The 26,244-nt window shown below is 51.9% G+C and overlaps 14 protein-coding genes across 14 annotated transcripts; 9 read left to right on the forward strand and 5 right to left on the reverse strand.

Annotated features, from left to right (window-relative positions):
• Nucleotides 1–431: 431 nt before the first annotated feature.
• Nucleotides 432–2,540, forward strand: MGL_1600 (uncharacterized protein; the record flags this gene model as incomplete). Its single annotated transcript, XM_001731365.1, has 1 exon — nucleotides 432–2,540. The coding sequence occupies one exon, from the start codon at nucleotides 432–434 to the stop codon at nucleotides 2,538–2,540; it is 2,109 nt and encodes a 702-aa protein (XP_001731417.1).
• Nucleotides 2,541–3,456: 916 nt separating this feature from the next.
• Nucleotides 3,457–5,412, forward strand: MGL_1601 (uncharacterized protein; the record flags this gene model as incomplete). Its single annotated transcript, XM_001731366.1, has 1 exon — nucleotides 3,457–5,412. The coding sequence occupies one exon, from the start codon at nucleotides 3,457–3,459 to the stop codon at nucleotides 5,410–5,412; it is 1,956 nt and encodes a 651-aa protein (XP_001731418.1).
• Nucleotides 5,413–5,610: 198 nt separating this feature from the next.
• MGL_1602 (uncharacterized protein) lies at nucleotides 5,611–6,138 on the reverse strand (the record flags this gene model as incomplete). The annotated part of the gene is made up of 2 exons (XM_001731367.1): nucleotides 5,611–6,021; nucleotides 6,070–6,138. The coding sequence occupies 2 exons, from the start codon at nucleotides 6,136–6,138 to the stop codon at nucleotides 5,611–5,613; spliced, it is 480 nt and encodes a 159-aa protein (XP_001731419.1).
• A 724-nt stretch (nucleotides 6,139–6,862) lies between these two features.
• On the forward strand, nucleotides 6,863–7,075 carry MGL_1603 (uncharacterized protein; the record flags this gene model as incomplete). The annotated part of the gene is made up of 1 exon (XM_001731368.1): nucleotides 6,863–7,075. One exon carries the CDS (start codon nucleotides 6,863–6,865, stop codon nucleotides 7,073–7,075), a length of 213 nt encoding a protein of 70 aa, XP_001731420.1.
• A 158-nt stretch (nucleotides 7,076–7,233) lies between these two features.
• On the reverse strand, nucleotides 7,234–7,850 carry MGL_1604 (uncharacterized protein; the record flags this gene model as incomplete). Its single annotated transcript, XM_001731369.1, has 2 exons — nucleotides 7,234–7,758; nucleotides 7,806–7,850. The coding sequence occupies 2 exons, from the start codon at nucleotides 7,848–7,850 to the stop codon at nucleotides 7,234–7,236; spliced, it is 570 nt and encodes a 189-aa protein (XP_001731421.1).
• Nucleotides 7,851–8,214: 364 nt separating this feature from the next.
• On the reverse strand, nucleotides 8,215–9,813 carry MGL_1605 (uncharacterized protein; the record flags this gene model as incomplete). The annotated part of the gene is made up of 1 exon (XM_001731370.1): nucleotides 8,215–9,813. One exon carries the CDS (start codon nucleotides 9,811–9,813, stop codon nucleotides 8,215–8,217), a length of 1,599 nt encoding a protein of 532 aa, XP_001731422.1.
• A 675-nt stretch (nucleotides 9,814–10,488) lies between these two features.
• Nucleotides 10,489–12,776, forward strand: MGL_1606 (uncharacterized protein; the record flags this gene model as incomplete). Its single annotated transcript, XM_001731371.1, has 2 exons — nucleotides 10,489–12,589; nucleotides 12,646–12,776. The coding sequence occupies 2 exons, from the start codon at nucleotides 10,489–10,491 to the stop codon at nucleotides 12,774–12,776; spliced, it is 2,232 nt and encodes a 743-aa protein (XP_001731423.1).
• A 291-nt stretch (nucleotides 12,777–13,067) lies between these two features.
• Nucleotides 13,068–13,664, forward strand: MGL_1607 (uncharacterized protein; the record flags this gene model as incomplete). The annotated part of the gene is made up of 1 exon (XM_001731372.1): nucleotides 13,068–13,664. One exon carries the CDS (start codon nucleotides 13,068–13,070, stop codon nucleotides 13,662–13,664), a length of 597 nt encoding a protein of 198 aa, XP_001731424.1.
• A 736-nt stretch (nucleotides 13,665–14,400) lies between these two features.
• On the forward strand, nucleotides 14,401–15,411 carry MGL_1608 (uncharacterized protein; the record flags this gene model as incomplete). The annotated part of the gene is made up of 3 exons (XM_001731373.1): nucleotides 14,401–14,550; nucleotides 14,618–14,690; nucleotides 14,738–15,411. The coding sequence occupies 3 exons, from the start codon at nucleotides 14,401–14,403 to the stop codon at nucleotides 15,409–15,411; spliced, it is 897 nt and encodes a 298-aa protein (XP_001731425.1).
• A 317-nt stretch (nucleotides 15,412–15,728) lies between these two features.
• On the forward strand, nucleotides 15,729–16,651 carry MGL_1609 (uncharacterized protein; the record flags this gene model as incomplete). The annotated part of the gene is made up of 3 exons (XM_001731374.1): nucleotides 15,729–16,125; nucleotides 16,151–16,370; nucleotides 16,432–16,651. 3 exons carry the CDS (start codon nucleotides 15,729–15,731, stop codon nucleotides 16,649–16,651), a joined length of 837 nt encoding a protein of 278 aa, XP_001731426.1.
• Nucleotides 16,652–16,905: 254 nt separating this feature from the next.
• Nucleotides 16,906–19,491, reverse strand: MGL_1610 (uncharacterized protein; the record flags this gene model as incomplete). The annotated part of the gene is made up of 1 exon (XM_001731375.1): nucleotides 16,906–19,491. The coding sequence occupies one exon, from the start codon at nucleotides 19,489–19,491 to the stop codon at nucleotides 16,906–16,908; it is 2,586 nt and encodes an 861-aa protein (XP_001731427.1).
• Nucleotides 19,492–20,134: 643 nt separating this feature from the next.
• On the forward strand, nucleotides 20,135–21,658 carry MGL_1611 (uncharacterized protein; the record flags this gene model as incomplete). The annotated part of the gene is made up of 1 exon (XM_001731376.1): nucleotides 20,135–21,658. One exon carries the CDS (start codon nucleotides 20,135–20,137, stop codon nucleotides 21,656–21,658), a length of 1,524 nt encoding a protein of 507 aa, XP_001731428.1.
• Nucleotides 21,659–22,260: 602 nt separating this feature from the next.
• Nucleotides 22,261–24,970, reverse strand: MGL_1612 (uncharacterized protein; the record flags this gene model as incomplete). The annotated part of the gene is made up of 3 exons (XM_001731377.1): nucleotides 22,261–23,145; nucleotides 23,191–24,494; nucleotides 24,526–24,970. The coding sequence occupies 3 exons, from the start codon at nucleotides 24,968–24,970 to the stop codon at nucleotides 22,261–22,263; spliced, it is 2,634 nt and encodes an 877-aa protein (XP_001731429.1).
• A 368-nt stretch (nucleotides 24,971–25,338) lies between these two features.
• Nucleotides 25,339–25,524, forward strand: MGL_1613 (uncharacterized protein; the record flags this gene model as incomplete). Its single annotated transcript, XM_001731378.1, has 1 exon — nucleotides 25,339–25,524. One exon carries the CDS (start codon nucleotides 25,339–25,341, stop codon nucleotides 25,522–25,524), a length of 186 nt encoding a protein of 61 aa, XP_001731430.1.
• Nucleotides 25,525–26,244: the final 720 nt, after the last annotated feature.

Consider the following 26,244-nt stretch of genomic DNA (forward strand, 5'->3'; position numbering starts at 1 on the left):
TTCCGTAGCACACTGACCCGCTACCGGATCGTTCTGGTCTCAAGTCTCGTTTCGCTCCTCCGCTGCTTTTTGCTAGCGCCCTGTCCCACTTCTCTCCCCCTTCCGCCGTGAAGGTCGTGTTGAGTGCGTGTTCCTCCCACGCGTGCAACAACACGCAGTCACGTGAAGTATGCCCCTTCCCCCCCCCCCCCACCGGCCTCGTGTGGGAGACGCCCAGCCAGGGGGCGTGATCGATCGTCGCCCATTTGGGCCCTACTCGCACGCCTCCATTCACTACACACGTCCGTGATTCGTCGACGTCGGTCGATCCAACACCGCAGGTGCCGTACTCAGACAAAGTCGCTGTTGGACCGCAAGCTACGTCGCACGATTCGCTTGATTACGACGCGACCCGATATCCTGCGTCGCGTACAGCGTGCACGACGGATTCCATGTCCCTGGAACGTACAATGTCTACGCCGGTGCGTCATAACGCGTCCGCTTACGTCACGCCCGCAAGAACACATCCACCAAGCTCACGAACGCCATCCCGCGCAGGTGCTACAACACCAGCATCTCGACGCGAGCGTGCGTATGAAATCGGCGACCTTGTGAAACTTGAAGGGTCAGGTCTCGTAGGTGTTCTACGATACTTGGGGCCCGTGCATGGCCGCGATGGGCACTATGCAGGACTTGAGCTCACTGGCTCGTCGTATGGGCGAGGCAAAAACGACGGTAGCATTGATGGTCGCCAATACTTTGCCACGGAGCCAAAGAATGGAGTATTTGGACCCAGCAGTAGGTTGATTTCTCTAAGTACGACCCGGCCCACTAGTGCCACGGCACGTCCACTCTCGGCCATGTCGGGGCGTTCTAGTCGTGCGGACGCCCCTTCAGACACAGCGCCGCCTTCGACGCCCCATTCCGCCCATCTCCCTTCATTACCCACGCCATCACGACCTCTATCAATATCGTCATCATCGACATCGCATCACCTAAAGCAGCAGCGACGCACGAGTGGTGTGCCTGTCCCCTCGTCCGTTCCACGCGCTGGACCACGCAAAAGTGTCGTACCGCCTATTCGATCTACACCCCAACACCGTCTCCATGGCGCTGCGACTACAACACCCCAACGGAGCTTGTCGGCACCACGCCGGCCAGCATCTTCAACTGCAACGATACGCGCACGCCCAACAACAAGGCAGGACGATAGCTTTGTCTTTGATGATGATCCTATACAGCCATCACCTGCTCCGTCGAAAAACACGCGAGAAACGTTATTAGAACAGCTGGCACTTCCTTCAGCGAACGAGGCTATCACCGATATGGAGGCGGATCATGCTGTGCCTATGGCCGAGTACGAGCGCCTGTGTGACGAGCTGGCAGAGGTCCGGCGCTCATGTACACTTTGGGAAGAGGAGCGCGCTAGCCTTATGCTCGCAGCCAAGCAGCGAGAGAATGAGCTAGAGGCCACAAGGCGGCTCGAGCTTGAAGACGAGGTCCGTCGACGACAGGTATTCGAGACACGAGCACTAGAATTGCAGCGGCAGCTCAATGAGGCTCTTGACACGGCAACGGCTGCTGCTGACGCGCACGATGCATTGGAACGCAAGGCGCAGGAGCACACAGACCGCATAGTCGACCTTGAGACGGCGCTTGCCGCAATTCAGCTTCGTGCGGAGCATCCTCCTAAAGAAGCCTCAGATTCCACCGATGTCACAATGCAACACGAGCTCACTTCTCTTCACACAAAAGTCGAGACTATGATGGCCGGCTGGAATCGCGAGCGCTCTGACCTGACAGACAAAATTTCAGAGCTGCAGCGCGCTGGCAATGAAACTATTCTTGTGTTTGAACAGCAGCTTGCCGAGTCTGCACGTGAAAAAGAGCATCTTCACTTGCAAATTCGTACTCTCGAGGCACGAGAATCTGCGGTAGCTGAAGCTGCTGCTGCCGCGGCGACATCGACTACCTCAGCCATCACATCTTCAGCATCTTTATCACCCCCATCCAAAGATGACTCTGCCACAGATATCGATCGGGCGAGTTTGCAGGAGCAGCTCGCACATCTGCAAACAAGAGTCGTGACTTTGGAGGAAGAGGCACATGCTATTCACCAACTACGTGATACCGAAAGAGCTGCACACGCTGCAGCTGTGCAGAGGCTCGAAGAGACTGTCCAAGAAGCAAAAGACCATGCTGCCAGATTTGAGGAAGCTGTTCGGGAGGCAGAAACGCGTGCAAGCCAAGCGGAGCTTGCGCTACAGGAATGCCGACTTGCCTGGGAACGTGATCGCGCTGAGCTTGAGTCGATGCGTGAAACTCCTGTAACACCACGGCTGTCAACCGATCCAAATGACCACACGATGGACTCTGACGTCATCCAGGCATTAGAAGCGCGAATCGCGCAACTCGAGCATGAAAAGGCTGAGCAGCATTCGCGCTTCACAAAGGACTTGGCAGAACTCGAGTCTCTTGTCGAGTCGCGAATTTTCCGTGAGGACGAGCTTGAGACAGAGCTAGAACAGTTGCGATCACAAAACCGGTCCGCTACAGAGTAGGAGGATCTCCCTCAAAGCCACCAAGCTCTGTCTGCCTCCGGATTCGTCCTGGATGTACAAGTGATTTTGATGCATACGCGGCACACGTTGGCCGATCAGCTGCAAGAAGCTGTTGTATGTCTCAGTGATCTTTCTCTTTTTTTTTTTTTTTTCCTTCAAAAGAAGCATAATTCCATGCAAGCTTGTATACATACCTCTCGATATTTGATGCGCTCTCTGTCTAATTCTGCTTGCAACTGAGCAAGGGCCTGCTCAGAGGCTTGCTTTTGTGTATCCAATTGGTCTCGAAGCGTTGTGCATTGTATGGATAGCTGCAACATTAATGAGACATATGCTTACATACCTCAGATAGTGCACTCACACACCCACGCACGACTGCCGCATCTGAACAGGGCGGGAGTTCCAAACTAATAGGCCTGGATCGACCAACATATATTGTCAATACACATGGTTCAAAAGGCATGTGAGCATGACATGGTGCCTCGATTTCTTGATTTCTGACATCTTCTTCCTCCAGCTCATCAGGAGTGTCATAATCTACGAGGTCCACACGCAATGCTCGCGACTCCCACGCCTCACACACATCCCTAGGACTTGCCGAGTCGCACTGTTTCTCCACGTCTGACCATGAAACGGGACGGCCCCACCAGCAAATATTGGCGGAATGCTCAGGTGCATCAAACGCTACATATACATGCCATTCTTCAGCCCAGTACACAGACAGCGCCACATATCGCCCGTACGATGCCCCCACTACGTTGACGAGGCCATGAAGGCTATACATGGGCGCACAGACAAATGAACCACGTGGATCTGTCAAGAATAATATGTAGGCCGCCCTCCACGGCCATAAGGGGCCAACGACAAAAAAGAAAATCCCAATCTTTTTTTTGTTGCATACTTGCGCCTCGACAACATGGTGCGTGTCAAGAAGCGTACGTCCAAGCGCCTGCCCGTCAAGCAGCGTGAAAAGATCCTCAAAAAAGTGCGAGAACACCATAGAAGACAAAGAAGAGATGCAAAAAGGAATCCGCAGTGGAAATCGCGAAGAAAACAGGATCCAGGCATCCCGAATTCATTCCCATACAAAGAGGAGCTCATGAATGAAATTGAACAAAACAGGCGTATTCAGGAGGAGCAGAAATTGGCCTCGAAAGAAGCACGTATGAAAGCTGCGTCTGGAGAAGATATTGATGACGATGATCTGAGCGAAACAGAAATGGTCGAACGTGACAACGATGACATGGAAGGCGACGTACCAGAGCCTAACTCACAGGATGAAGAGCCAATTGAGCTGCCATATGCACCTCAGTTCCGTCGTTCACTCCAGGACCTTATCGAAAATCCAGAAACCGTTAAAACGCTTGTCTGTGTTGTTGATGCCCGCGATCCGTCAAGTTTTCGCAGTACATGGTTGGAGAATGTGCTTAAAGAAAAGAAAAGCTCACTTCGTTTGGTATATGCTCTATCAAAGTCGGATCTTGTACCTGCAGAAGTGCTTACAGGTTGGGTTTATCACTTTATGCAGCGAGGCTACGCTGCCTTTCCCCTGAGTGTCCTCCCTGAAGCTGTGAAAGACCACCCAGGCGTTGATGCGTTCGCATCCCACATTGCTCTGAAGCAGAAAAAGGGAGACATCGTTGTGGCTGGTTTCGAAAATGTTGGTAAGACCTCAGTTGCAACTGCATTGCAAGGCGCATTCCAAGCAATGCATAAGGATCTACAGGTGTTTGATTCGCCCATGCTCATGTCACCACTTGACTCGGTGCCTCGCAGCGGCATTGATAAGGACGACGAGAATGACGACGACGACGACGACGAGGATGAAAGTGAACAAATGGCAACTGAGCAGGAGCGATGCGAGCGCACTGAAGCGAAGAACATGTGGATGCTAATGCGCAACAAGGGCCAAGTTCAGAGATTCAAAGACCCTATCGCTCTCGTTAAAACACTGCTTCCTCGAGTGGCACATCCTTTCGATCTTATGCTTGTGTATGGAACGCCCGCATTCGGCTCGTTTGTCCCTGGACATGCATCACTTGCGGACGATGCACCGCTGGAGGACGTTGTCCGTGAGCAACGGCGACAAAGCAATGAGAAGGCCCTAGCTGACACAGAAGAATTCCTTATTGGTGTAGCACGTTCTGTTGGCCGCTTGAAGCGGCATGGCATCCCAGATATCTTGAGTGCCGCGCGTATTGTACTTCGAGACTGGTCACATGCTGCCTTAGGATACTATGCAGTGCCTGCAGAGCGAGCAAAAGGTGTGCTATCCCATGGTTCTGAAGACGCCAAGCACCAATGGCATACGGCTGCAGGTCTGGTTGAACGAATGAAGATCGTGGCTCCCCGAAAAGAATGGCGCAAAACATGGAAGTCTCGAGAGTTACGCCTCCTTCCTATGCCATGTGCTCCGTACGGATCTAGCATGCTAGTCTTTGGTCCAATACTTGAGGACGAAGATGAAAGTGATCAAAACGAGGATGTTCCTGTGTATGAAGACGATGAAGACGGAGATGAAGCCAGTGATGGTGATGACTACGACGACGAAATGATGAAAGACGTGGCAGAAGATGAGGATATAGATGATGACGACGATGACGATGACGATGACGATGATGATGACGATGACGAAGAAGAGGAAGAGGAAGAGGAAGAAGTCGAGGACGAAACTAGACTAGAGGATGACGAGCTTTCACAAAGTCCGCCAACGAAGCAGCGTTTGGCCAAGGTGCAAAAGTCTGACAAGCCAAGGGCTACAACGATTTCGAAGCGATCGTCTAAGCCGCCATCAAAGCCAAAGGCGGCGCCGAAACCCAAAAAATCAGTACCGAAACCGGGTGAGGCGTATGACATTAATGCGTACTTTTAGAGGCTCAATTTATGCATAGCACTATACATCCCTACTCGCGAGCATAGGCAGCTTGTCGCCAGGCACAAAGTGGCGCTCGACACCATTCTCTGTAATTACAGCAAGGCGGATTGTGCCACCTGAGGAACCATCGCGGCGCATCGCGAGACTCAGAGCTGAAAGTGTACGATAAGAAAAAGTGTTAGCACTGGGATAGGCTCATTCGTACATACCATTTCTTACAAACTCGAGGGTTTGCTCTTGGTTCCAACCTTCGCGCCATGTCGAGTCGCAGTATCCATAGATATATGCCGAGCCTGAACCACCAATAGCCCAGGGCTGCTCAAAGACACCACCACCAAGAGGCACGTTGAACACACGACCGCCATGGAATTTGTCCCATCCAGCGACTATGATGCCGGCAGTAAGACGGTCCTTATTCTGGTATATGAGCTCTTGAAAAAGATTCGCAGCAACGGCGGTCGGTGGCTGTTGTTCTTGCATCACGCTGTACAGTTGCAAGTGGTATGTTACGACATCAGCAAGTGCTTGTGTATCAGCCGCTGAACCAGATCGACAGCAGTAGATCCGGTCAGATAGATGCGTCAGCTTGTCCGTGACACGATTAGCCTAGTGTAGTTGAATGTGAGTATATCATGTATGTCCGTAGCTACGCACAATGTACGGCCCCATGGTCGTTCGTGAATCTGCGCCAATTACCACACCACCGTCGAAAGCCACAGCCATAATTGATGTCTGTAAGTGTGAGCGCGATCGAAAGCGCGCTAGAGTCACGTACGCCAAGATCGACCTCGCCCTTCTTCAATTGTGCGATGTCCACTCCGTCTATAGCCGCCATCATCGAAGCACGTTCGGAATCGAATGGAATCGAGACGCGCGACGTTCGTCAGCGATCGGCGGCGTCGTCAGCGCACACACTCACACTCTGATCGGCCACGTGATCAGCCGTAGTCGAGGCTGTGGATGGGCGACCTAAGTACAGAAGTTGGCAGAGCCAACTGCACAGCAAGTGCGCTGACAAATAACTCTAGACTTGCTGCTACGAAACGACACACGATGGGGCAACAAGGATCCCAGTTGCTCGATGATATCGAGAGGAATACCCATTTTTCATCACAGGAGATCCAGCGCCTAAAAAAGAGGTTTTTAAAGTTGGACCGCGATGGATCAGGCTCGATTGACCGCGAAGAGTTCCTGCAGATCCCCGCAATTGCGAACAACCCTCTCGCACAACGATTAATTGCGATTTTTGATGCAGATGGCGGCGGGTCCGTGGATTTCCAAGAGTTCGTGCATGCATTGAGCGTTTTCACAAGCAGAGGAAGTCAAGAAGAGAAACTTCAGTGTACGTACATAACCTATTATCTGACATACAGTTGTGTTTAAAGTGTATGATATGGATCGTGATGGGTACATTTCAAATGGCGAACTTTTCATCGTGTTGAAGATGATGGTGGGTGGCAATTTGAAAGATCAACAGCTGCAGCAAATCGTCGATAAGACGATTATGGAGGCGGATAAGAATGGCGATGGAAAAATTGACTTTTACGAGTTCCTCGACATGGTTAACAATACGGACGTGGCAAAGCAGCTGACGTTAGGTGTACGTATACGGCAGCGAATTAAACCGTTTATTCTCACACATGTACAGGACTTGTTTTAAATCAACCCCACACGGACTTGTAGCATATGTATCTATCTATCGAAACACACATCAATACTCTATGCATTTGCGGCTCGCACTTGCTGAAATTGTCAAATCTTGTTTCAGCTCCAACCTCTCTTTCTCCCTATTTCTCGTCTTACACAATGTATTGGCTTCTACGAGTAAAAGCGTGCACGTGCTAGAGGATGTAGTATATCGAAAAGTGTGGCAGAGGGTGAGGTGGTGGAATATTGCCGTCGCTCTAACCGATTCAGCCGTCGAGCAGTCAGCGCATTGCGCTGTGTTCTTTGACCGCGCACAGGGAAACCGCCCGCATGTCGCTTGCCGACATAGGAGCCAATAGAGCGGTGATGTGCGATGTTCGCAAGAACTTCACGACGCAAGTCGCTTTCTAAGACAATAGATCGCAATGGATCCATTGATGCCTTGGGACGCTGCGATGGTGGGAGTTCGGCTGGGTTTTCAGGCATCGGAGGCTTGGGGGTGCTGCCATGCAAACTAGCACGCGTCGGCGTAGGGGAAGCTGCAGGTATCATGCCGGGCGATGAAAGGTACGCAGACAGATCCGTGATCTGCGATTCGGTCAAAGACGAGACTGTAGCACGTTCATGGACTTGGATTCGTGCACAGAGCCGCCGTGCTGTGTCATAGGAAATGCCATAAAAGTTCGTCAGCGCAATCTGGCCCATGGTTAGTGATATGCCCAGACACATTTCATACTACGTACGCGAACAAGCTTGTGGTCTGGCAAGTACGTTCCCAATAAGTACATGCCGACAAAGAGAGACCAAGCTCAGAGATATGGATCGATGTCGCGCAGACCTGTAGGCGTCCGAAGAAGTCGTCGACGTCCACGCACGTACGACGCCTGCGTCTTTGTCGCCGATGAGGGAGCGATGGGTCACGTGCACTCATTCTGGCCAACGCCTGAGATGGTCATAGCCACTGAAGCAACGCTTATCTACCCTGGAATTACAACGCTCTCCATCGAGAAGATTTTGAAGACCTGTATGGGAAAAGAAAAACGTACAAGCGAGATTATACTACAAGGGTGCTAGTAAAGGGGGAGGAAGAGTAGACCTAAAAAAGGGCGTGAGCCAAAGGGATGTGAGATAGAGGCCAGGAGGGAAAGGCACTCATACCATGTGATAATTGTTAAGTGTTGCAAGGACTTGAGATGCTGATGGACGATCCTCAGGATTCGGAGACACCATCACTCGTACTAGATCACGTAGCTTGTCAGGAAAACGGTCTCCGCCTGGTAAAATGAGGGCTGGAGCGCCGTCAGAGTAAGGACGAGTGTCAATCGGCTCCGACGCACATGAATGATCAACATCATTACCAGTGTCAATATGTACTTGCGGCGAAGGCATCATCGGAGTACCTCTCATGTCCGTGGCATCTAAAGGGTTACACGTTGCGGATGTATCAGCTGGAAGCCCATGTCCAAGAGACGTGGGGCGAGGGCGACCGGCTATTTCTGCGCGTTTCGACAACGAGACGGAGCGACGGGAGGATCGATCTGCGCCAGATGTTGCTGATAACGAAACGCAACGATTCAATGAGCTAGAATCCTGCTTCGGCGTACCCGAGTACGAAATGGCGCGAGTCATCATCGGGACTGATAGCGAAGAAGTCGCTGAAGACGGCTGTGATATAATGCCGTGGGGAAGCGGCAATGGGTCGAGGAGACGATCGAGGACCGATTCATTGATCATGAAATGAGATGAGCTGACATCTGATGCTGCTGATGACCTGCCGGAGGGACTTGCAAGGGACCGATGAATGTCTGTGGATCGTGATGAAGGCAAACTTTCTTGGAAAGACATTCGTTCCATGCGATCATCTTCTTCACTGATGAAAAAATGGTTTTGCCGCTGCCGCATAGCGATCACACTTTTCACACGATGACTTGGATCGACGCCGGAAGCGAGCGAATACAGAAGCACGCCAAGACTGAAAATGTCCAGTGTGAAAGAGAGTGCCGGATGAGCACAGCCATGCTCTTCTGACGGGGACCATGACGACAGAGAAAATAGTTCAGGCGCACGGAATGCAGGTGTACCGACTGAATAAACGTCCGTCGCAGGCACGGCCGCATTGGAGAACAGAACAGACGAGAAGTCACATAACTTCACGGATAAGTCGTGAGATAAAAGCACGTTCTCCTTCTTAATATCACCGTGTACACAGCCACGAGTATGCAGCCAGTCGATAGTGCTGGTCAACTGCGTAGCCCACTCGAGCCATTGGCGCAGGTCGACGGAAAAAGGGTGCATACGCACATATTGCGCAAGGGAGAATGGTAAATACTCAAGAATAATGAGCAGACGTGGAGGATCATCTTTGTGAATTCGCAGAAAGTCAGACGGCTGATCTTGCCGAATTCCCATTTCGTCCAGTACAGTGATAAGTCGGACTATGTGTGGATGGTGTCCCAAGTGGCGAAGAGCAAAAGCTTCCTCCAAGCCGGCGAGTTGTGACTCGCGGTCAGCTTGTACGCGTTTGACAGCGCACAGCTCCCAAGACACAAATCCTGGAGGCTGTCCTGGGCAGTGCACCAACATTGCTGGCTCCCCGTAGTCGTGTAACAGGTCGCGGTACGCGCCTAGGTACACTTCCGAGTTCCGGCCTTCGCCAAGTTTGAAAGGTTTTTCAAGAATCAGTCGAATATCGATCTTGGCTTTGCCTGCGCGAATGAGGCGCTCCTCAGACTTGCGCTCCTCGAGAGACATGCGGCCGAATGAAGGCCTCTTCACATGTCCACGAGCAGGTTTTGGTAATGTCTCTGGCTTAAGGGAAGACCGTGGTGAATCGTTCGGTCGCTCAAGACGCGGTGGCTTAGGTATAGGAGGGACAGGGTTAATGCCCTCGCGAAAAAATAGGTCATTCCTCGAACTTGGCATATGGTACAGTAAAGCCCCCGATCCAAGGAGCGTGTCTCGATCGCTCAATGCGTATAAATAGCAGACACTTCACTCGATCAATTCAGCACAGCACTAGGGGCTGAAGTCGGAGTGAAGAAAATTTTTGCCACGAACACCACACGTTTGATCGCTGCCTCCAACCAGTGGTAGTAACCAGCTAAACCGCCAGTGGAATGCGATGTGCTAAAACTTGTATCTCAGTGTGCGCGCCAATTTGACTCACACTGCCTGCTAACCTTTTTTTGCCTTCGTAGATCTGACTTGATAGGCTGCCAGAACTTACGCGTTCTGCCAACAGCGCTGCGCCGAGCCACCTGCCACACGGGATTTCGATTTGCCCCGCGCTCGAAGACACATCACGTGGTTTCCCCAGGCGACACAAGGGTCCGGCGTCGTATTGGCTGTGTGGCAGGCACGAGAAGCTGGCTAATTGTGTGCCTTCCGACTCAAGTCAGGCCACATTGGTGTTGTTTGTGAGTGTGAATGGCAGCAGCGGAATCAGAGCCTTTGCAGGGACGCGTCGTATGGACGCCGCCTGAGGGGAAGAAGCGCATGGATGCGTTTCGCGAACGGATCTGCAGGGAGCATGACGTGCAGTTGAGCACGTACGAAGATCTGCATAAATGGAGTGTCTCGGAGGTTGGCAAGTTCTGGCGTGCCGTGTGGGATGAGATAAACGTTATAGCAAGTGCTGATGCTGCGCAAGTCATCATGGACCAGGCGCCGATGTTCCCACCTGCTGAATGGTTTGTTGGTGCACGTCTGAACTTTGCTGAAAACATCCTGCACCATGGCCAAGACGATGATGTTGCCGTGATTGCGTGTACAGAACGTGCGCAAGATACGTGCCGCACCACGTATGCAGAGCTTCGCAAGCAGGTCACTCAAGCGGCGCGTGCGTTGCGCAAGTTGGGCATCGTTCCTGGCGACACCGTCGCAAGCTATTCTGGCAACACACTGGAGAACCTGGTGGCTTTCTTAGCGTGCAGTGCCGTTGGAGCAGTATGGACAAGTGTCGCTCCAGACTTTGGTACTTCTGGTGTACTTGAGCGACTCACGACGGTGCGCCCGCGGGTTCTCTTCAGCACGAACCAGGTCCTCTACAATGGCAAACTCCACGACCACCTTGGCAAGCTGAACGCAACTATTGACGGCTTGTTGGCGATACAAGAGAAGGAACAGAAGGACATGCAGGCGCACGAGGCGAAGAAAGCGAGTGATGGCCAGGACACTCAGGAAGCGACAGATGAGCCACAGGCCAAGAAGCGCGCTCGTCTCGAAGTTGCGGCGACGGCATCGAGGCTCGAACACGTCATTATCGCACCTTACATGGGCACCCACCCTGAATCAGATGCGCGCCCGAACGGCGTAGAGGGCATGTCTGATGCACAGGGATTGAAGCGGCATCTTTGGAGCGACTTTTTGAACGATGGTGCAAGCGACGAAAAATTTGAGTTCGAGCAGCTCGACTTCAATCATCCGCTCTGGATCTTATTTTCTTCCGGTACGACGGGAAGCCCCAAAGCCATCACGCACCGTGCTGGTGGTATGCTGCTGCAGTTCGGCAAAGAGCACCTCTTGCATGGTGGCCTGAAGCGCGAAGACGTATTCTTCCAGCACTCGTCGACTGGCTGGATGATGTGGAATTGGCTCGTTGGTGCTCTCTTGAGCGGTTGTCCAGTGGTTCTGTACGACGGCTCGCCCGTGCATCCAACGGAGGTGCTGTGGGAGCTAGCAGCAAGAGAGGGCGTCACCGTGTTTGGCACATCCGCCGCGTACCTTTCGATCATGGAGCGCCGTGGCTTCGTTCCTACGGAACTCTATGACCGTATCAAGGTTCGCATGATTCTGTCGACTGGCTCGCCGCTCCGTGCTGAACTGTATCCTTATGCTGAAAAGCTTGTGGGCCATCCCGTCCAAGTGGGCAGCATTACAGGTGGTACGGACATTTGCTCGCTCTTTGGCACACACAACGAGGCTTTACCTGTGCGTGCAGGTGAGCTGCAGTGTTTGGGCCTTGGCATGGACGTGGACGTGTTTGACGACTCGGGTCACTCGGCACCAGACATGGTCGAGGGCGATCTCGTGTGCAAGAAGCCTTTCCCCGTGCAACCAATTGGGTTCTGGCACCAACCCAATGAGCGATACAAGGACAGCTACTACACACAGTTCCCTGGCGTATGGTATCATGGTGACCTAGTGATGCGCTCAAAGCACGGTGGTCTGATCATGTTGGGCCGTTCAGATGGCGTGCTGAACCCCAGTGGCATCCGTTTTGGTAGTGCAGACATTTACGAAGTGTTGGAAAGCTCGGAAGCCACAGTTGCGACGTCACCACTCTCGAAGATCAGCGACTCATTGGTCGTCGCTCTCAAGACACCTGCCAAGGACGATGAAGTCGTAGTCTTATTCCTCGTTGTGCCCGAAGACACATCGGACGCTGAATGGGAGTCAATTGCCGCCGGGTCGAAAAGCTTGATTCGCAAGCAACGCAGCGCTCGACACGTCCCTACATTTGTGCGCCGCGTAAAAGGCTGCCCAAAAACTCTGAATGGAAAGCGTGTCGAAGTGCCTGTGAAGAAACGTACGTTTATCCTATCTTCATTTTTTTCTGTAATCGTCTTTGACTAACACATGCAGTTATCAACGGCGCGCCCATTAGCACTATCAACAAGTCGACACTGATGAACCCAGAAGTCCTTGATGAGTACATTGCCATGGGTGAGGAACTTCGCAAAACCCTCGCAGAGAGCCGTGCTCCTACCAAATAGGTTACCCTTTGACATTCTTGATCTTCTTTTTCTATCATGAAAATGCAGCTGTGTCGCAATGACCCTGTCTCACGGTTATACCCTTAACGTAATGCAGGACGTCGGAGTCCTACCTATCGTGGCGTCTGACGTACGTACGAATGACTGGCGTCGACGACTGCTTTCATGAAAGTATCACGTGATAGCACATTAGGCGGGTGCGAGTCGGCGAGTCGGCAGCTGATCGTTTTTTCTTGCGCTTCGAGACTTCACGTTGGGACGTCTGTCGCCTGTGCAACAAGTAGCAATAACATGTATCGAGGCGGACGTGGCGGTGGCCGTGGTGGCGGCTTTAGTGGTCGTGGCGGTCGTGGTGGTATGATGAATACAGGCCCGCCAGCAAGTGTTGTTCCTTTTGGAAAATTTGTGCATGCCGTTGAGGGCGAAATGTTCTGCTCGAGCACAGATGAAAAGCATGTACCGTACTTTAATGCACCCATTTTCCTTGAGAACAAGTCTCAAATTGGGAAAGTCGATGAGATTTTAGGGCCCATCAATGAGGTTTACTTTACTGTCAAGACGGAACCTGGTGTAGTAGCGACATCATTCAAAGCCGACGATATCGTGTACATTTCAGATGACCGCAAGCTGCCTATTGAGCGATTCTTGCCGAAGCCAAAGGTGGTCGTGAAAGGGGCAAAGAAGCGCGGAGGTGCACGTGGCGGTGGTGCTGCTGGTGGTGGCCGCGGTGGTGGTCGTGGCGGTCGTGGCGGCGGCGGCTTCGGCGGTCGTGGTGGTGGTCGCGGTGGCTTTGGCGGCGGTCGCGGTGGTCGCGGGGGTGGTGGCTTTGGTGGTGCGCGTGGTCGCGGCGCACCACGGGGCCGTGGCAGTTTCCGCGGTGGCCGCTAAACATTCTGTTTCAAGATCCTTTGATTCTTCTTCCCCTTTCTTCCTGCTCCCGGATCTGGCTGAATGCGACCTTCTCGATAGTCAGTGGGATTCTGTACCATAGCTAGCCCATGAATATCTATCTACTGCATGTTGGCTTCGTTAGACTGTCACTCAGTGCGATGGCATGGAAAATGTGATACGAAGGATTGGTGCTACAACCAAGTATGCTTTGGGGCGAATGGACCTAATGCATCCTACGTTTTTATATGGGGACATCGTGAGAAGCAACGTATCAAGATCAAACAGTTAAAGTCTTTGGCTACAACAAATAGGCGACACATGACCACGCATAGTGCAGCATCTATCTTGAAATTACAAGCAGACTTTGAGTAGAATGGGCTGGAGCGCACAAATGTAGGATTTCGGACCCAGATACTTTATTGGCATGATGGACCCTGCTATTTGTTCTTGGAATTATTTCTTGGTCAATATTCCCTTGGATTCAGGACTCGAGTCTGTGGAGAACAGAAAAAACAAGCCCTAGTCGAGGTTTTAAGTGATTGGTGGCATGGAAAGGTGTGGTTGCGTCGTGTGTGTGTGGCATTGGGGCGTTATGCGTGTGTGTGGAAGTGCATGGATTGATTTGGGATGGGTCTCAACACTTAGGCGGCGTCTCGTCCCCAGCTGGATCAAGTTGAACCGCAACAGATAGAACGTCGGTGAGAGAGACGACTGGCTGAGACACGCGTCTGATATGACGTCGCTGTTTAGCTTTGCGTCACCTATCGACATCGATATCCGGCTGAATGATGAGCACGAACGTAAAACAGTGGATGTGAAGACGAATACTTCTTCCAAAGAGACATACCCAGTGTACTATGACGGTGAAACACTACAGGGAACAGTGCGTGTCTAAGAGAAGAGGAGAGAGGAAAAGAAACTCGGCAGGATTGGCTAACTTGATGCTACAGGTGGTGATCCAACCTCGGAATTCAAAACGGTTGCAGCATGACGGGATCAAAATCGAGTTAATTGGATGTATAGGTATGCAAGATTGAAATACAGGATGTGATGAGACTAACATTGGGCAGAGCTGTTCTATGATCGGGGGAATCATTATGAATTTCTGTCGCTCATGCAGGAGCTGGCGGCGCCAGGAGACATACGTGACACGGAAATGCTGCCGTTTGAGTTCAAAAATGTCGAAAAGCAATACGAAAGCTACCAAGGGATTAACGTGAAGCTGCGGTACTTCCTTCGTTTGACCATTCACCGACGCATCTCTGATCTCGTGCGGGAACGCGACGTCTGGGTGCACTCATTCCGACCACCATCTGACTCGAACAATGCGATCAAGATGGAGGTTGGCATTGAAGACTGTCTGCACATTGAGTTTGAGTACAACAAATCAAAATACCACCTGAAAGACGTGATTGTGGGCAAGATCTACTTCCTCCTGGTGCGTATCAAAATCAAGCACATGGAGCTATCGATCATTCGTCGCGAAACGACGGGCTCGGGACAAAACCAGTACAATGAGTCGGAAACTATTACCAAGTTTGAGATCATGGACGGTGCGCCTGTGCGCGGAGAAACAATTCCGATCCGCCTGTTTCTTGGAGGCTTTGACCTTACGCCCACATTTCGAGATGTGAATAAAAAGTTTAGTGCACGCTACTACCTAAACCTCGTACTCATTGATGAAGAGAACCGTCGCTACTTTAAGCAGCAAGAGATCACATTTTTCCGCATTCCAGAGAACTGATGCGCCAGGAACGTGGGCAAGGAAGACCCCGCCCCTCCCGATGCAACAGACCAATGCGACGTGACAAGAGCAAGAGATTGACCGCGCGCAAGGACTACATTGGTAGCCGTCACATCGACATGTTCTTGCCCCTGGTGCCTCTTTGTTCATGCATGCATACTTTCTCTAAGCATCTATATTCTATTCAGTGTGTATTTGAGACATAGAACGAGACGCCTGTTGATTTGGAGAAAACACGCAACACATATCAAGGCCCGATCGATCGCCGCTGCCATTTCCCGATCGACACATTCACTCTGCAACACGAGATCGTGAGCATGTCGTGGGCAGTGGTTGCTGTGGCGTGGTGGCTCATGGTATGGATGCGGCCAGTGCACGCGTCGCAGTTTGCATGTGATAAGATCATGGTGAATTCTGGCGCGCATGTCTTGGACCTGAGCCCTGAATTCGAGAAAGGCCCCATCACTGCAGGCTGGTCACGAGCGACGCCACCGTCGACGACAATTTCCAATGTAACAATGGACTTGTGCAAGCCACTGCCTCAGTTGAAACAGTTGGATAAAGAGGATCAGTGCCCATACCCGACGAATGCATGCATGACAGTTACGAGTCGGCGAGGCAAGCAGGACCAGATTGTGCAAGTGGTGCCGGTAGCAGGGACAGGCGAGGGACTTCGGCTACTAGACACAGCATCGAATCCGGATGAGACACTCGGTGCGTAGATGATCGCTTATATCAGACGTTGAATTGCAATTCCAGGGTCGCGTATGGGCTGAGAGAGAGCAGACGATGTACCTGCGGGTGCTGTGTGGCGCTTATTCGCAGTTGGAGATAAAAGCGTATGATCCGGACGCTGGCGAACTTCAACTGCAATGGAATACACCACAAGCGTGTTTCAACGCCCGACGTAAACCAGCTCAGAAACAACGTCGTACCGGTTACTTCTCGCTATGGTGGTTGTACGTATGGATAGCAGCGAGTTGGACTCTTTTTTTTTTCGGTTGGCTCACAAACACACAGTATGATCTTTGTTGCCTTGATGTACCTCGGTGTGGGTATGTGGTACAACCACCATCAATATGGAGCGACAGGCTGGGACCTGCTTCCCCATCGTGATATGTGGCGCGAACTGCCATACGTTGCAAGTGATTTTTGGCGTCATGTCTCGCGAACATGGCAAGGTAGCACGTCCGTGGGTGGCAATATGGCCACAGGACGCTATGGGTATGAGCCCGTGTAGGACTCAGAATCATGCAGGGTAGTTCATGATACGCTTCGAAGGGACATGGACCTGCGTGCGGTACAGGTATCATACAGCAGGAAAACGTAGATAGACACGAAACTTGGGTGGGGTCAAGAGGGCACATTCAAAAAAAAAAAATGCAAGCAAGCGAGAGCTAGAGCTGATGTACACGCGGCAGCCCAAAGCAGCAGTCGATGTCACAATAAGATATTACCCTAGACTTCTTGGCACGTCAGCGTTGATCTTTGATGCTACACGGTGCCAAGAGCAACAAAAAACCGACGCACGACAGCTTGGCCCTTTTCGAGATTGACAAGCCGAATCCGCTCGTTTGGCAGATGCGCATGATCAGAGGCCTGACCCATGGGCAAATGCAAAGCTTTTGCATTAAGCTCCTTCTCAAGCAAGGCCATGCCTGGGATGGAACCACCTTCTCGGATGATGCGAACTTGGGAGCCCCATTCCGCCTCGACAGCTGCAACAAGGGCGTCCCAAGCAGGACCGACAGTGGATCCAAGCCACCAGTCAGCACAGTGGAACACTTCAACATCTACACGGTTCGGCGTGTGCATGTGCTGGAAATGCGAGTGAATGGTACGATGGAACTGCGTCTGAATGGCTTGGAGATTCTGATCCGGCACGATACGCAGACTCACGGAGGCCTCAACGGCCTTGGGGATCACAGTCGAGTGAGCCGTGCTGCTATTTGTAACCTGGTGCACAGTAAGAGAAGGCATGCGCCACAAAGCAATGAGGCGTTCTGCATGCGTAATCCGAGAAGCTTCCTGCGCGAGAGCTGTCAGATGCGCACGATCATCAGACGTGATGGCACGCACGTCATCGTAAAAGTGTGGGAGTGTGACGCGGCCCTGATCGTCTAGGAGAGATGCAAGGAGTTTGATCATGTCCATCATGGGCTCCCGTTCAGCTCCTCCATCGACACCCGAGTGTTGGTCAGCACGTAGACCGCTGATGCGGATGATGGCCTGGATCACGCCGCGCAGACCGATCGTGAGACATGGCTGCCGCTCGCCGAGCCAGTATGAGTTACACACCAGAATGGTATCGATGGGGCCAAGCAAAGGCTTGTACTTCTGCAGACAAGCCTGCAATGGCTTCGAGCCAGACTCTTGCTCACCCTCGATGAGCATAACCACATCGATGTCGAGCTTGCGCTCATACAGGAGCTCACTTGCAGCATAAGCGACGGCAAGAATGGGGCCCTTGTTGTCGCTGACGCCCCGGCCATACAAATAGCCATCGCGTCCGCAAAGGTCCCAGGGGTCTGAATCCCAGCCATCGCCTGCAGGAACACAGTCATAGTGCCCATAAAACAAGCACCGTTTGCGTGGATGCGGCGCATGGAAGGTACCCAACACGATGGGATTGGTGCCGGGTCCACTTGGCAGGAGCTGCACATCACTAGCACCTAGCTCCATCAGTGTTGATCGGAGGAAGTGGGCCGCTTGCCTTGAGTCTTCAAAGTTCTCGTCGACAGCGTGCATTGTCGGTCCTCGCGACACAGACTTGTATCGCACAAACTGAGAAAGATGCTCCAGGAGCGTATTGCCTGGCAGCGTCGATCCCATCGACGGTGGAATAGACGTAGCTCCACTTTGGTAGTGCCACAGACGGACGCGAGCATCAGAGGCACCCGTTAACAGCAACGGGGTGCTCGAGAGCCACGAGTACGACGACTTGGAGCGCCCTGGATCCAACGCGAGGCTCTGGACCGCATTGGCATGCGCAGCGAGGCGGCCACAGCAACGGAAGTAGCGGTCAAAGCGGCACACGAGACCATCAGCCCCGCCAGTCCAAAATACATACGCATTGCCTTCGGCAAGAACTTGTAAGCACAGGACATCCTTCGTATGAGCCCGCAGCACGCGGATCGGGGTATAGCTCTCCATGTCCCATACATCGATAGCGCCTCCCTGTTTGCCAGCAAGTAGTGTGCCTTTCCATGCAGCAAGCGACAGGACGGCATCACCCGACGGGTGCGGAAGAACGAGTGTGCGAAATAACATCGGAGATGCTGTGTGCGGGTGAAGGCGCCAAAGTCGCACAGCCTCATCCCCGGCGCCACTCGCAAGCATCGTCTCCCCATTCACATGTGCAAACGACAAGCAATATACATAACTGTTGTGCGCAGAGGGCATGACATGTGCTGCATCCACACTAAGAACAGCCATACGAACAGCAGAGACAGGTTCATTGACTGCCGTGTCATTAGCGGTATCGACATGGTCGCCGGCGCTGCTGCTGTTGTTATGGCCGGCACTTTCACCGCCTTTACTGCCGCTGCTGCCATCGGCGCTTCCACCAAGCCACTCTACAGAAGTATGCTGGACTAGCGCTGTCGCCGTCGCCGACCGCACCGTCTGTGTGGCCGTGGCAGCAGCAGTGGTAGCAGTAGCAGCAGTGGCACTCGAGGTAGGGGCAGCTTGGCGATGTGTTCGCGGGCGTGAGTCAAAAAACTTGTCAAAGGAAGACAATGTCGGCAAGGGCTCTGTTGGCTCATGAAGGCGAGCACGTGTTACGGGCAACCACTGGATCGACGTGTCCTGGCAACCAAAGTACAGGACGTGCTTCTCATGGTCCCACGCAAGGCAGAAAATGTCGCCAGTGTTGGTGCTCGCTGGAAACACGAGTGCAAGCGGCATCAGAGTGGCCGCGTCCCATATGCGGACGGTGCTGTCTGACGAGGCGCTAAACAAGTAGTCATCGACGAGGATGAGCGAGAGGACGCTGCTTCGGTGCCCGATGAGACGCGCACAAGGTTGGAACGTATCCAAGTCCCATGCGCAGATTTCGCCGCTCTGCATCCCGACTAGCATGCGAGCTCGCTGAGTGTCGACAGCGAGGGCCAAGGCGGCTGATTCGCATGTCACTGTGTGGTGCAAAAAGTCAGCGCCGTCGTGGAGTGGTGGAAGTGGTCGATCTGTACTAGACACCAATGGAGCCACTGGCTCCCAAGATGGAGCCATTTTTGTACTGCCGCTTTCCATGCACTGAAACGATAGCGACGCTTTTACGTATGGGTACCAACAAGGTAGAGAGCGAGTAACACTCAATCTGCAACGTTGGCTCACTCCATCGATACATGACTCTCGAGACTCACGCGTGGCAGCAAACTGGCACAGGTGGAGGTCGGAGGCCAAGACTATCTGGTATCTCCACTCTTTCTTGCCTGTCTCGCTGCCGTTAGAAACGCGGCCTAACGAGGAGGGACGCTGACTCGTGCACGCATGACGTTGGTCCACACGACGTGAAAATCAGGCGCTGTTTCCAACCCATCCTGACACCTCTAGTCTGTGTCGTCGTCGCACCAAACCGGTAAACAGGACACTGCGGCGCGCACGTGAGAAAGAGAAAGAGAAAGAGCAAGTGTGTGTGTGTGTGTGTGTCTGCGAGCGAACGTACATCCTTTCTAGTTCGCTGTGCACGCCCCACACAGAGACAAAGACGTGCGCGCCCTCTATGCCGCCGAAATCCGCGCAGGATGCACAAGGGCTCAGTCCGTTGGAAAAGCAAGTCCATGGAGCAGCCCTTGCTGCACCTAACAAGACACTCACAGGTGACGAGCTGTCGAGACGCTTTGCCCAAGTGCCCATCGAAGAGCAACTTCTGGCGATCAATGGACTCTTAAAAAAGAACCTGTTTAATGCACAAAAGGGGCCGGATGGTATCCAGTATGTGGCCGTGTCGAAAGGCGAGGCTAGCCTTCTTGGTAGCATGGACTCTAACGAACTTATTATCTATAACCATATAAAGGATGCAAGGAATGAAGGCATCTGGACCAAGCTGATCAAAGCGCGTACGAATCTACACCAGACAATTATGACGCGTTGCTTGCGCACACTAGAACAGAAGCAGCTCGTCAAGTCTGTCAAGTCTGTCAAGTTTCCCACACGAAAGATCTACATGCTCTATGATCTCACGCCGTCAATCGAATTGTCCGGCGGCCCGTGGTACACAGACAACGAACTCGATACTGGATTTATTCACGAGCTGTCGATGGCGTGCTTGCGCTTTATTCAGTCCAAGTCCTGGCCAAAAGATGGCCGCTCATCAGCGCTGTTCCCGGCATCCCACACACATCTTTTCCCCAATGTACACACCGTCCACCGCTATCTAAAGCAAGCGCGTCTCACCGACACCGAATTAGAGCCTGAGCATGTGGCTGCGCTGTTGGAACTTCTCATATATGATCAGCAGATTGAAAAAATTCCCGTCCTGCCCGTGCAGGCATCATTGACGAAGCGCAGAGCATCTCCCTCGTCATCTTCCTCTTCAGATGATGATAGCGAGCACAGCAGCGGCTCAGACACACCTCCACGAAAACGGAAACATCGCAGGCGGAAATCAAAGGCCAGCGATGACGAAAGCGGCAATGACGAAAGCGATGACCATGACAAGGAGTCTGACGAAGACGTCAAGCCGAAACGTCGTAGCTCACGAAAAGTCCGCATTCAAGCGTCAGAATCGACTGAATCAAGCGAGGATGATGATGACTCTCCAAGCGCAAAAAGTCGTGCTCGCCGACGGAGCAAATCAGCCAGTCGCCACCGGCGGCACGAGGATGTGTCTACTGATTCAGAGAGCGACCAACAAGAAAATCGACGTCGGCATCGCCGACGCCGTGATCGAGAGCGGAAGCGTCGGAATGATCGCAACCGTGATGAAGAATCGGCTCATGAGCCTGAAGAAGAAGACCAAATTGATACGAGCGCCACACAAGTTCCCTATGTATACCGCGCAGTTAAGCCGTTGCTGGAGCCACACAGCAGCATGATCTGCACAACCTTCGTCGCCCCCAACTCTACACAGTCATCTGTATGCGACCAGTGCAATACACTTGATTTCGACGAAGGTGTCATTTTCGCAGACCCCTTCACTGCTGCTGATGGACAAGCGGAAGAACCCAATATAAAGGACTCTGGCATAGCGGACGACAATTCACAAGCACCTCAATTGGGATGGCTTGAATCCAATCTGAGCTGACGGGCCAGCCAGGCTATTTCGCAAACAAGAAACACATTTCATAGATGCAATCACACGTAGTTTGACTCTACCAAATTAGGTCATGACCATGCTTTTGTCGATGCTCGAACAAGATTCATGTGTTCTCGTACAGATGCACACAGCGAGGTTATGTAGTTGCATTTCGGCTGACTTTGGCGCTTACCCAAGTCGGATATGTTCATTGTATGCGTTCCTGGAAGCACGCGCCGGAGTTGAGTGCATGTTTTATTGCACAATACGCACACAGAACTATATCGTTCCAAAATTTAAAGTACGTGATCCTTGCTAGAAATTCGTCCAGGCACCGCTGCTTTGAGGATTGCATGATCTTGAATCATGCAAAATTTAAACCAAAAAAACTTTGACAAGAGTGGGATTCGAACCCACGCCCGAAGACAACGGAAGCTAGTAGCTTGTGAATTAAGGAAACCTTAACGTTGCGCCTTAGACCACTCGGCCATCTTGCCCACGAACTGTGGGAAGGGATGGACAGATATCAATATAAAGAGCATATCTAAGAGCTCGAGTGTTCCACCCCCTTCGCATTGAACTTGATCTGACAGCAAAACCAAGACATGCAATTATTTACGTTCAGCACTACCCAATGTCCGCATCTTTTTACGTGCATCTTTGACGAAACTCCAGTTCGACGGAAGAGGCTTGCCTTTTTCATCAAAAGAAGCCCACTTGAACTTCTTCTGCAGGGTCATGGGGAAGAATTGGCCAATGTTCATAACTTGCAAATTGAGCTCCATCTTCTCACTTGTCGCGGGATCCGGCGGGGGCTCCTCAGTCTTGGTCTTGCTAGACTTCTTGTTCGACTCGGATGCTTTCGCAGGCTTTTTTGGTGTCATAGTTTGCAATTTTGCATCCCATTTCTTAAGCCAAGCAACAGTGATGCGTGGATCGATGTAGTTCATTTTCGATGTTCCCAACGACACATCACTCGTGTTGTTCTTGTTCAAGAGCTCAGCCTCCTGCTTCTTGATCGCCTCATACTTCGACAGAATTCGCCGAGCCGTAGACGGTACATTGCACGAATTGGCCTCACTCTTGTTCGTTTTCCGTTCTCGCTGCAAAATTTTCAGGTGTGCATCTAGTTTTTTAAGTTCTGCTTGCAGCTCAGCCTTTGTCGTGATGCCCTTGGATGTCTTGACCTCCTCGTTATCCTTTTCTTCCTTTTTTACCTTGCTTGAGCGCTCGGCTTTGCGCTGCTCTTCTTGAAAACGACGTTCCGACTCCTGTCGCTCGAACGCTGTCGTCATCCGGGACTTCTTTGCCTCAATCAAATGCTCTTCATGCTCCTCGATGCGCGACACATCCAAGTCCAGCCTTTTCAAGATCAGATTCCATGACTTTGCAAAGTCATGATCCTTTGGCAAGTATTCTTTTTTCAGCTCAGATGCATTGTTGAATGTCAACAGTTTCTGCTGCTCTTTGTAAATATCGTATTTAATAGCAAATATCTGCAAAATCTGTTAGCGACGGATTACGCATACAAGGTAGCGTACCTTATCTTTTGTGCGGTCCAGCGACTTGTTCAGCGTGACATGGTTTACAGTCTTTTGGTGGTTGCAAAGAATAGCAACTTGGCGATTTGCTTCATTGTAAGCGATACGAAGGTTGGCGGGTGTAATTTCACGTTCCTGTGGTGTTGGCCGGGATGCAAGCCATTCCTCCGTTTCGTCCAGTAGACCCTGGAATGTGGCTGATGCATTATATGTGCGGAATACCTTGGCACTCAACCCTTTCATATACCTGCCCAGGAATTGGTTCACCACATCCGGCGGTAAAGGGGTCATTTTGTCTCCACGAGCTTTGGGTGCAGCAAAGATAGGGTCATCGGGCCCCTTCTTCTGGTGGCCGTCCGATTTCAAAAACGACGTGATGTTCTTGTACACATGAGGATTCGTTATAGTGAGCGTTTCTTCAAACTTCATTGAATCTTTACCCAGAAAAGAGAGATTCAGCTGGTTGGGTGGAATCAACGTGGCATGCCCACAACGCAAGGAGCATACTCCGTACGTCTCGGCTTCATCTTCGCCCTTCTCATTTCCAGCACGCAAGGAAAAATTGTCAATCAACCACACGATCGTAGCGATCATTTGGTCCAGTCGGTCTTTGGATCTTAGATTCTTCAACACATCAGCCCGCACCTGCTTGACGCAAGTGTCCAGGCGCCGAGCCTTTTCAAATTTTTCCCGATCAGACTCGGTCTTAAATGTGCTTGATGCGTCAAGAAACACGTACTTGAAACCACCGTTGATATTTTCTCGCCAAAGTGCCAACCATGTGACATCTTTGCGCTCCACCACTTCGCCCCACGAATGCCCTTTAGGCGGCTTCGGCGGTGGGTGATCGGCACTGTGATTGATGGTGATTTGTTCCGGCTGAATGCGCGTCTTGACACGTCCAGCCTTGGGATGTGCGCCGCGGCCCAAAAAGAGACCTGGGGGTTCGACAGTCACATTGCCTGCCTTCTGCTCAATGCCATCAACGAGGCAGAGCTTGTACTCGTTGTCGATGGCTCTTCGTGCCGCAAGCTCAGCCTTCCGCATGGAGGGCGCCATGCTCTTCTTGCGCTCCGCCTCAGCCACCTTGAGGGACATCCAATAATTATACATATCGCGAAAATCAAGTTTCTCAAATTTTTGTATTTTTGTGCCGTCTTTCGGTGGATACTGTTTCAAGTAGCCACAAAAGTCCTCGAAAAAGTTGCGATTGAAAATAGGATTGGACGCATGCTGAGACTCGAGCTTGACAGCGTAAAACATGGCTACTTCCTCAGATTCAGGCGGGAGTGGCACAGGATGTCCTGACATGAGCGCATGGATCTTTATACATACCGTCGTACTTGAGCATCACATCTTTCGGAAGTGGGGTATATGGCTCAGGGAACTTCGGCCCTTTATGGATCAGTGTGGTCCAGCGCTGCTCGCCGCCACCTTCGATGTCCGATTTCGACCTTTGTGAGGACGACTTCCTGTTCGACCGTTTCCGCTTCTTCCCTGCAAGTGGTGCATCGCCCTCTTCATCGTCATCTTCTTCTTCGGCTTCGTCTTCTTCGTCATCGCTGTCGTCCTCTTCGTCTCCTTCATCGTGGTCTTCATCGCCATCGTGTTCCTCATGGATGTCCCCTCTTACCGAAGTTTGCTGCGAAATAGGCACATCAGAGTCAGAGTCACTGGCCTGACTTTGTACTACACTCAGCGGCATATCTTCGTCAGAATCATCCTCTTGCTTGACGGGGTCGCGTTTGAGGTCGTCTCTCTCGCGTTCGGCGTCGGCCATGGTGCCATACACTGTTCGCGACCGCGTTTCCTCCTGTGTCACTTGGGAGAAGCAAGGCCAACCCCCCGAGCCGCGAGAGCGTGTTGCGTCACGTGATTGTGCTCAGCGCTTTCCCCTCTCGGTCAATGGCCGAGCGGTGGCTAAATCAACGAGTAGGCATATCTGACGTCGCACCAACGCCGGTAAGCATTCCGTGTGCCACAAACGAGCCTCGCAGAACCAACGCCTATTGTACATCTGCTCGTCTTTGAAAGCTGGTATGTGCACTCAGAAAATCGTCTTATGCGATTGTATCTTGTGGATAAAACTAACTCGCATACTTGCATGTTTTTTGACAACGTAGAATCAGACGTTTCCCGTGTATCCCCATGACCGACCTGTATCGTGACCCCTGGGCTAAACGCGAAGCATGGCGCAAGCACCCGATCTTCTCTATGAGGTACTATGTGCGCCACATGTTCCCCGGTCTGGGCCTGGGCGTGACGGCGTTTGCTGTATACTGCTTTTGGGAAAAGTACAGTAAGCCAAAGCCCGTAGCACATGCATCTCATTAGACCTTTTGTTTTTGTGCGTTTACATGGCATACCAAGTTTTGCGGTCCCCTGGTTTTCTTTGGAAGAGGTGCTTTGGTACGGGCTGAATGTACACCGACGAGACCACCCGTTGTGTCCATGTGTGGCCCTAGCAATGTTCACGGGTTCTCCGTGCACTGGTGCCTGCTCGATCTTGGATATGTCCATTTTCTGCATTACACTAGACTTGTCGAATGCACATGGCTTCGATACCTTTTCCTGTAGAGCGTATCGGCTTCCTTCATCTTGTAGGAGTGCCTTCATGAAAGGTGTCTTTTTGTATGGCCACATCCGCCATGGATCTGCCTACCCCTTAAACTGGCCTATTAGGTGAAGTGTATGCCAACAAAGCACTCTGTCCGAAGAACGCGGTCAAAATTGTTCGCCCACGAATTATTGACGCTGTTGCTGTGAAATAGATGCGCTCTGTTTGAACAAAATTGGACACAATTATCGAATCTAGCAGCTAGCGTAAGGCAAATTTTACATCCACCCACAGTGCCTCTGAAAACTTTAAGCCAAGCACTCCACCGTGGAAGAACCCTGCGGCGATCCATCCCAACGACACGGACCAGACAGATTGTATATTAACAGTGAGCTGTACGGTCCAAAAAGCATGGGTGACAACGGCGGAGTAGAGTCTGATGCCTCGATGGATCGTAAAGCAGCGTCGCCTCCCGCCGACGACAAGACTCAAGCGTC

Source organism: Malassezia globosa (assembly GCF_000181695.2).
Source record: "Malassezia globosa CBS 7966 chromosome Unknown mgl_sf_3.1, whole genome shotgun sequence".
NCBI lineage: Eukaryota > Fungi > Basidiomycota > Malasseziomycetes > Malasseziales > Malasseziaceae > Malassezia > Malassezia globosa.